Raw genomic sequence first — 9,163 nt, 5'->3', positions numbered from 1 at the left:
TGACTAATACATTAGATGCTGCCTTATCGAATAACTTAGGAATTTGGACACCTATAAAATTGACCTAGTCATTTTTTATATAGTAATTGATGAAGCCGAAAATAGTATCACCAGTGAGTCACACGTTCCTCGTACGATCAAACGGCACCTGCACAACGAAAAGGAAGAACCTAGCAGAGAGTACCGGTGTGGTACCGGCCAAACACCCTCCGAAGGTCAAGTTAGAACTATTCTCACTGCTCTAGAGTGCTAGAGAGGGTAAATTATGCCTACCGTGTTTTATAAGGGTGCTTGGGTTTTTATAGTAGTAGATGGTTGACCTCTCTTCCTTGGAGTAGAAGTCTTTTCCTTATAGGAGTCTTCTTGGGCGTATTTTACGGGATTCTTTCCATATAGGAATCTTTAGGTTCCTTGAAACGCGGAGAGCAAGTTATTTTACTTATATACGTAAACGGGCAGTTCAATCAACTTGTAGACCCACGCCGTCAGTTTAGGATAACCCCGTCTGCCCAAGTTTACTCCCGTCTGCCTAATTACTCCTGTCAGTCTAATTTTACTTCCGTCAGCTTCAGGATGCCCGGTTACATGTGTGCTCTTCCTTTACTCCCCTGTCAGCCTTGAAGACTTGCTGACGGTACAGTTCCCTCTCGTCAGCTTTGTCAAGCTTGCCCGTCACCCTTATCTAACTAGTTTTATCCTCATCACTTGCCCCCTACTCCATACCTCCGTCAGACTTTGTACTGACGGGTTGTGGAGTTTGTTTTACTGGGATATCGTTCGCGTGGATTTTGTGCATTTAATGCCTTGGACAGGTGGCTTGCTCCTATTGGCTTTGCATTCGATGAGACGTCGCTTCGTCTTTCGCGCCATTTTTTTTCATATATAAACAGCACCTCCCCTCATTTTTCACTATTTCATTCTTGCTGATCTTGTGGAGAGGAAGATCGTCGCCCCCCTTTCGTCAGCTTTACTTCCGTCGGTTTATTTGGCGCTGTCTTTTAGAGTTGTCCAGAAAGCCTTCATACCGGTAAGTCTTCATTTTTCTTTCCTTCCTTCTTCTTTTCCCTTTGTTATTTTGCCTCATTAGTATGGTCGTCAGCCTAGGTACTTAGCTTAAACCCGTCACTTGTAGGTAGTCAGATGTCGAGTAACGCGTCTTGTGAGGAGTCGTCAGTCCGCGAAGGAGCGGGCTACGACGAAACCTTTGGCTCTGGAGATGAGTCAAACTTCTCCCTTCCGTCAGAGAGAGGGTCGTCAGCCCAATCTCCTGACGACGATGAGAGTTTTGCTGAGGGAGATGAGGATGAGGGAAGAGGGGATGGAAATGGCGAGGATGGAGTGGATGTTGACGGGGAGGACAGTGACGGGGATGAGAGATCCAGTGAAGGGACCTCAGAGGGTCCCGGAGATAATCGTCCCTTCATTCTTCCTGAGGATTGGGCCGTCAACAAATTTTCGCCTGGGATGAGTGACAAAGTTTTTAGGGAGTTACGGGTTCGTTATCAAATTCCAGACCACATTCCCCTCCGTCTCCCTACAGAGAATGAGAGGTGTTATTCCGGGAGGACAGCTGACGTTGGCATGTATGACGCCATGTTTGCTGCCGGTCTGAGATTACCGTTGACGACTCTACACCGTCAGCTTGCTGACTTCCTTGGAATATCCGTCACCCAGATCGCCCCAAACGCCTGGAGGACTTTTATAGGATCTGAAATCCTTTGGGGCAGTCTTAGCGGAGGACACCGTCAGCTCACTTTAGAAGAATTCTTTCATTGTTATAGGCCTCACCACATCGCCTCGTCTAAGGGGACGTATCATTTTAATGCCAGGGAGAAAGGGCTAAGGCTAGTGTCGGATATGCCAGACTCAAACAGGAACTGGAAGAGTCGGTATTTTTTTGTTGAGGGGACGGATTGGGTTTGCCGTCAGGAGGAGTGGGCGACGATGCCCCGTGGTTACTTTGACAATACTTGGGCCTTCGTCAGGGATTCAGGTTAATCCCGTCAGCTATGAGGCTCGTGTGTTTTCTGAGGCGATGCTAACAATACTTTTTATTTCTTTCAGCTTATACCCGCCCTCACATAACTGACGAGCAGGAGGAGTTTATCCAACGGATTCTGGAAATTCCTTTGGAAGAACGTAAGTGTAGGGATTTGATCACCCTTGACACCCTTCACTTATACTGTGGGGGTCCAGATCCGTCAGCGGAAGCTCGAAAGTTGGAAGAATTTGCACGCCGTCGTGAGTAGGCTTTAATTTATCCCGTCAGTTTTTTATTCTTCCGTTACCTACCTTAATGGTGTTCTTTGTGTTGTAGAAATGGACTCTGCGAAGCAAAGGATAAGGGCCGCCGCAGCCCGTCAGAAGGAGGAGAGAAAGAATAAGGAGGCGGCAGGGGAGGCCTCGTCAACTCCAAAGGTCGTCGCTAAGGCGACGAAGAGGAAGCCTGACGGTGATGACAGCCGTCCCTTAAAGAAAGCTGCCGTCACTCCAAGGGACGAACCACTGAAGGAGAAGTCCCTTCCCAAGCCTAGTCATGGTGCGGGCAAGGGGGTGATGACTTCTGCCGGTCCCGTCAGCGAGGGCCCCTGCCGTCTCCTGACCCACAAGGATTATGCCGTCGGGGAGGTTGGGTCCCTGATTAAACCGACGGATATTGAACCTTGTGACCAGGTGGGGACGGAGGAACTAGGGGCGTCAGCCCTTTTTGACCTTACCAGGGTATGTTTACTAAAATTTTGTTTGGGGAAGCTTTGCTTTGCTTTGGTATACTTTTCAACTGACGGATGTGTTTTCTTAGGCCTTGGTTCGTGTCAAGGCCCTTCAAGATCGTTGTGTGGCGAAGGAGGGGGTCGTCACTCGAGTCCGCAGTCACAATAAAAGCCTGATGAACCAGCAAGCTCAGTACAAGGATGCCGTCCGTACCCTCAACACGGAGCTGCAAGAAGTTAAGGAGAAGCTGACGGAGAGCGGTAGTCGGAGTGATAAACTCCAGGAAGAGGTGACGGCACTGAGCGAAAAGCTGCAGACGGCGGGGGCTGACGCGATCAGAGATTTCAAAGCGTCGCAGGCTTTCTTTGACTCGTGTGGCGAATATTATGGCACCGGGTTTGAAGACTGCCTTCAGCAAGTCGCGTCGGCCTACCCGGAGTTGGATTTATCCGGGATCACCATGGGTGATGGAGACGACAGCCTCCGTCAGTCTACTCCGAGGCGCGACGACAGCGTGGTCCTGGCCCAGCCTGCTGCTAATCCTGCTGCTTCTGATTCTCCTGCTGTGATTGTGGATGCTGACGGCAAGAATGCTGATGTTCCTGCCCCTTAGCTCTTATTTTGTATTTTGGCTATGTATAAAACAGTTGTAGTTGTAATTTTCAAACAATCTTTAAGTGTTCTCTTTGTTTCCCTTGGGCTTTTGTTTGTGTATAGTTGTGTTTAATTTCCGTAACTTTTATATCCCTTTGTTGATGGTGGCCTTAGACGAAATTTTGGTAATTATTCTCGTCTACTTGGATTACGTCAGCTATTTTGCACTGTTGGAAGCCCCCGTTGGCATGAATGCCGTGCCTAGGCCTTAAGCTCCGTCGGCTTGATGACCGTTGGTCTACAGCCCTTGCTACTGTTTTAAGGTCGTCAATCTCTTAAATCCGTCGTTTTGATGACTCATTATTGTATGTCTTGGTTTGAGGGCTATGTCCATACAATGATCGCTTCATCTAATGGTCGTCAGCCTTTTTAGCTTCTAGCTTCGATGTTTTTAACATCATTTTAGCTCGTCAGTTTCTTAGGACTTGATGTTTTTAACATCCCCCCTTTTTTTTTTTAGGACCTTGTCCCTATGATGATTGTTTCATCTTTTAGACCGTCGGCTTTTTAGAGATTTTTTGGACCGTCGGCCTTACCTTTGATGTTTTTGACACCTTTTTGGCCCGTCAGCTTTTTAAGCCTTGATGTATTTTAACATCTTTCATGGCCCGTCAGCCTTAGCCTTGATGTCTTTGACATCTTTCCTGGTCCGTCAGCCTTTTAAGCCTTGATGTATTTGACATCTTTCATGGCCCGTCGGCTTTTTAAGCCTTGATGTATTTTAACATCTTTCATGGCCCGTCGGCTTTTTAAGCCTTGATGTATTTTAACATCTTTTATGGCCCGTCAGCCTTTTAAGCCTTGATGTATTTTAACATCTTTTATGGCCCGTCAGCCTTTTAAGCCTTGATGTCTTTGACATCTTTCTTGGTCCGTCAGCCTTTTAAGATTTCCTGGACCGTCGGCCTTTGCCTTGATGTCTTTGACATTTTTTTGGTCCACATGTTATGGACTTAGTGGTTTTGGTTGCGGACTTACTAGATCGTAGAAAAAATACACTAGTAATTTCTGAAAAAACTCCTCTTATTGCCATGCATTCAAAAAGTAATTAAAAGTAAATCCTGCCCCTTGGGCTAAAAAGAAGAATTATTGCAAAAAATTAAAGTAAATGATAGTTCTGAGGAGTGAGACTAAAGTCTTGCCGGAATGTAAAATAAAATAAGAAAAAGTTCAACTTCGTGCCGTCGCTCCTACTGGTAGTATTTTCGTAAGTGCTCGGTGTTCCATGGGTGCGGCAGTTTCCTTCCTTCCAACGTCTCTAGATGGTACGTGCCTTTCCTTTGCCATGACGTGACTCTGTAGGGTCCTTCCCAATTGGGGCCGAGTTTCCCTTGGGTAGGGTCCCTAGCGGCTCCCATGACCTTTCTAAGAACAAGGTCTCCAACCTGGAAGTCCCTGTGTCGAACCCGGGAGTTGTAATGTTTAGCCATACGGTCCTGGGACCGAGCGAGCCTTTGTTCTGCTATTGCCCTGATTTCATCTATCAGGTCCAACTGTAGTCGCATAGCTTCGTCATTTTTGTTCCCGTCGTGGTTGTGCACCCTGTAGCTTGCGAGCCCAACTTCTGCTGGAATGACTGCTTCGCCTCCGTACGTCAGCCGGAATGGTGTTTCTCCTGTGGGTGTTCTTGCTGTCGTCCTGTAAGCCTATAACACGCTTGGCAATTCATCGGGCCATATACCCTTTGCCCCCTCGAGCCGAGTCTTGATAATCTTGAGCAAGGATCGGTTCGTTACTTCGACTTGGCCATTAGCTTGAGGGTGGGCGGGGGAGGAATAGTGGTTCTTTATTCCTAGTTGCGAGCAGAAATCTCGAAATGAGTCGTTGTCGAATTGCCGTCCGTTGTCCGAGACGAAGACTCTAGGAATGCCAAACCTGCATATGATGCATCTCCAAACAAAGCTTCGTACGTTTTTCTCCGTAATTGTGGCCAAAGCTTCGGCTTCTACCCATTTTGTGAAATAGTCGATGCCTACCACCAGAAACTTTAGCTGTCGTGCTGCTGTAGGGAAGGGTCCCATAATATCTAAGCCCCACTGTGCGAACGGCCACGGGGCCGTCATTGGGGTCAGCTCTTCGGTTGGTTGCCTAATAATGTTGCTGAACCTTTGGCACTTGTCACAGGCCCTGACATAGGCTTCGGCGTCCTTCTGCATGGTGGGCCAAAAGTACCCTGCTCGCACCAGCTTGTGTACCAACGATCTGGACCCTGAGTGGTTTCCGCAGATTCCTTCATGTACCTCTCTCATGACGTAGTCTGCCTCTTCCGTACCCAAGCATCTTAAATATGGTCGGGAGAAACCTCTTTTGTAAAGGACGTCTTTTATTAGGACGAACCTCGCCACCTGGACCTTAAGTCTCCTTGCTGCTTCCTTCTCGTCTGGTAAGACCCCGTTTTTCAAGTATGAAACTAACGGCGTCGCCCAGCTTCTGTCGGAGCATATTTCCTGCATGTTGCTGAGGTTTATTAGTGGAGAAAGCTGTATGAAGGAGAGTACATTACCAGGGATGACCATTTGTTCTGCTGAGGCGGCTTTCGCAAGGCGGTCGGCTCGCTCGTTTTCTTCTCTAGGAATTTGGACGACTTTAGCTTCTAGGTCATCCACTCTCGCCTTTACTTCACCAAGGTACTTCTTCATCTTTTCGCCCTTGCACTCATAGTCTCCATTTATTTGGTTAGTGATGACCTGTGAATCGCAATAGATGACTACCCTCGCGGCTCCTGCCGCTTTGGCAAGGTCGAGCCCTGCTATCAGAGCCTCATACTCTGATTCATTGTTAGTGGCAGGGAAATCAAGACGGACCATACATTCAATGGTGTCTCCTTCGGGCGATAATAGCACAATGCCGGCCCCTGCGGCTTGTCTGTTAGATGACCCGTCCGTATATATGCTCCATTGAGGGGACTCTACTGCCCCCTTGTCTTCATCATGAGTGAACTCAGCTATAAAGTCGGCGATGACCTGTCCTTTGATGGCAGTCCGTGGGCGGTATTGAATATCAAATTCGCTCAGTTCTATGGCCCATAGTGCCAATCGTCCCGCGGCCTCGGGACTGCTCATTGCTCGCCTTAAAGGCTTGTCAGTCAGGACGTTCACCGTATGGGCTTGGAAGTATGGTTTGAGTTTGCGGGCTGCCGTAACCAATGCAAAGGCAAGTTTTTCCATGGGCGGGTATCTTTCTTCGGCCCCATGAAGCGCGCGGCTTGCGTAGTACACGGGCTTTTGCACTTTCTCTTCTTCTCTGATTAAGGCCGCGCTAACTGCTGCGGGGGAGACGGCTAGATAGAGAAAAAGCTCCTCTCCTGGCTGCGACGGGCTTAGTAATGGTGGGGAGGAGAGGTAAGCCTTCAATTCTTCGAAAGCTTGTTGGCATTCGTCAGTCCACTCGAAGGATTTCTTCAATGTTCGGAAGAAGGGTAAACACTTGTCCGTGGCCCTTGACACGAACCTGTTTAGTGCTGCTATCTTTCCGTTGAGGCTTTGCACCTCCTTCACATTTCTTGGTGGTGCCATATCCAGGATGGCCTGGATCTTGTCCGAATTTGCTTCGATGCCCCTCTGAGACACCATGAATCCTAAGAATTTTCCTGTCGTTACCCCAAAGGCACACTTTCCTGGATTGAGCTTCATATTGTAGGAGCGAAGTGTGTCGAATGTTTCTTTGAGATCTCCCAGATGATCTTCCTCCCTTCGGCTCTTCACCAACATATCGTCCACATAGACTTGGACATTCCTCCCAATCTGCTGCGCGAACATTTTGTTCATGAGTCTCTGGTACGTTGCGCCTGCGTTTTTTAGGCCGAAGGGCATCACCTTGTAACAGAAGAGGCCTTGGCTGGTTACGAACGACGTTTTCTCTTGGTCGGCTTCATGCATTCGGATTTGGTTGTACCCCGAGAAGGCGTCCATAAAGCTCAGCAGCTGGTGTTAAGCCGTGGAGTCTACTAGGATATCGACCCTCGGGAGGGGGTAGCTATCCTTGGGGCAGGCCTTATTGAGATCGGTGAAGTCCACGCACATCCGCCATTTCCCGCTTGCCTTCTTGACCATCACCACATTTGCTAACCAGTCGGGATAGTATACTTCTCTAATAAAACTTGCTTCCCGTAGCTTTCTGACTTCTTCTGCTATGGCTCGGTCTCGCTCGGGGGCAAACACTCTCTTCTTCTGTCTGATAGGTGGAAAGGCAGGCGATACGTTCAACCTATGCACCATGACTGAAGGATCTATTCCCGGCATATCTTCATGATCCCACGCGAATACGTCCTGATTGCGTCTGAGGAAGGTTATGAGCTCCTGACGGATCGTGGTGTTAGCGAGCGTTTCGATTTTGGTCGTTCGACTAGGATCGGAATTGTCAAGGGGTATCTCTTCCAACTTCTCGACCGGCTCTGTTACCGTCCGGCGCTCTTCTATGCTTAAAGCCTGAACCTGATCCTCCATTTCCATCATGGCTATGTAGCATTCGCGTGCGGCCATCTGACTCCCGCGCAGCTCGCCTACTCCGTAATCAGTCGGGAACTTGATCATTAGGTGATAGGTGGAAGTTACTGCCTTCCATGAGTTGAGCGTGGGTCGCCCGAGGATAGCGTTGTAGGCTGATGAGCAATCGACCACCAAGAATGTCACATCCCTGGCTATTTGCTGAGGGTAATCGCCTACAATGACGGATAATGTGACTGCGCCTAATGGGAATACCCGGCTCCCGCCGAAGCCAACAAGCGGGGCGTTGGTTGGGATCAACCGCTCTTTGTCGATCCTCATCTGCTGGAACGCTGTATAGTATAGAATATCCGCTGAACTGCCATTGTCGACCAGCACCCGGTGCATGTTGTAGTCCCCCACACGCAGGCTGACGACGAGCGCATCGTCATGTGGATGGTGAAGGCGTCGCGCGTCTTCCTCTGAGAATCCGATTATGGGACCTTCTTTCCGTGCTATTTTTGGCACGACTCCCGTCAGCTGAACATTTTGTACCATCCGAAGATAGGTCTTGCGGGCTTTCTTGGATGACCCGGCGGCAGCCGTTCCCCCTACGATCATCCTGATATCCCCGATCGGAGGCCTCGGTCGCTCATTGTCCCGTCGGGGGTGCTGGTCTTGTGCGGGGGGATCCGCTCTCTCCTTGCTAACGAATCTTTGCAGCTTTCCTTGTCTGATGAGGGCCTCAATCTGCTGCTTGAGGTCATAGCAATCAGCCGTGTCGTGGCCGTGGTCGCGGTGGAAACGGCAATACTTATCCCTGGAACGTTTGTTGGGGTCGCTCTTCAGTTTTCCTGGGAATGTCAGAGCCTCTTCGTCCTTGATTTGCATAAGGACTTGATCCACCGGGGCTGTTAGCGGAGTGAAGCTCGTGAATCTTCCCCCCATTGGTCTAGGGCGTCTTTCTTCCCTCCGGTCTCCTGTTCTTGTCTTCTTGCGGCCTTGGTCCTGCCGATTGTCTTCCTGTCGTTCTCTTTTCCTGGGCTTCTCTTCCCGAGCTAGTAGGGCATCTTCAGCGTTCATATACTTCGTGGCGCGGTAAAGAACTTCCGACATGGTCTTAGGGTCGTTTTTGTATAAGGAAAACAAAAACTTTCCCTTCTTCAAGCCATTCGTGAATGCCGCAACAAGGATCTTATCGTCGGCTTCGTCGATTGAGAGTGCCTCTTTGTTGAAGCGGGAGATGTAAGCCCTTAAAGTTTCATCTTCTCGCTGTTTCATGCTCATCAAGCACGCTGTAGACTTCTTGTATCGATGGCCTCCAATGAAGTGTGCGGTAAACTGAGCGCTGAGCTCTTTGAAGGTGCCGATGG

At 49.1% G+C, this 9,163-nt stretch overlaps 1 protein-coding gene across 1 annotated transcript; it reads left to right on the top strand.

Annotated features, from left to right (window-relative positions):
- Positions 1–1,140: 1,140 nt before the first annotated feature.
- LOC115964764 lies at positions 1,141–3,816 on the top strand. The gene is made up of 4 exons (XM_031084017.1): positions 1,141–1,993; positions 2,065–2,241; positions 2,318–2,721; positions 2,801–3,816. The coding sequence occupies exons 1-4, from the start codon at positions 1,141–1,143 to the stop codon at positions 3,323–3,325; spliced, it is 1,959 nt and encodes a 652-aa protein (XP_030939877.1). The 3' UTR covers positions 3,326–3,816.
- The last annotated feature ends 5,347 nt before the right edge of the window (positions 3,817–9,163 follow it).

The sequence above is a fragment of the Quercus lobata genome, chromosome 10 (assembly GCF_001633185.2).
Source record: "Quercus lobata isolate SW786 chromosome 10, ValleyOak3.0 Primary Assembly, whole genome shotgun sequence".
NCBI lineage: Eukaryota > Viridiplantae > Streptophyta > Magnoliopsida > Fagales > Fagaceae > Quercus > Quercus lobata.
The sequence above is the reverse complement of the archived record's forward strand: the minus strand, read 5'-3'. Positions and strand labels throughout refer to the sequence as shown.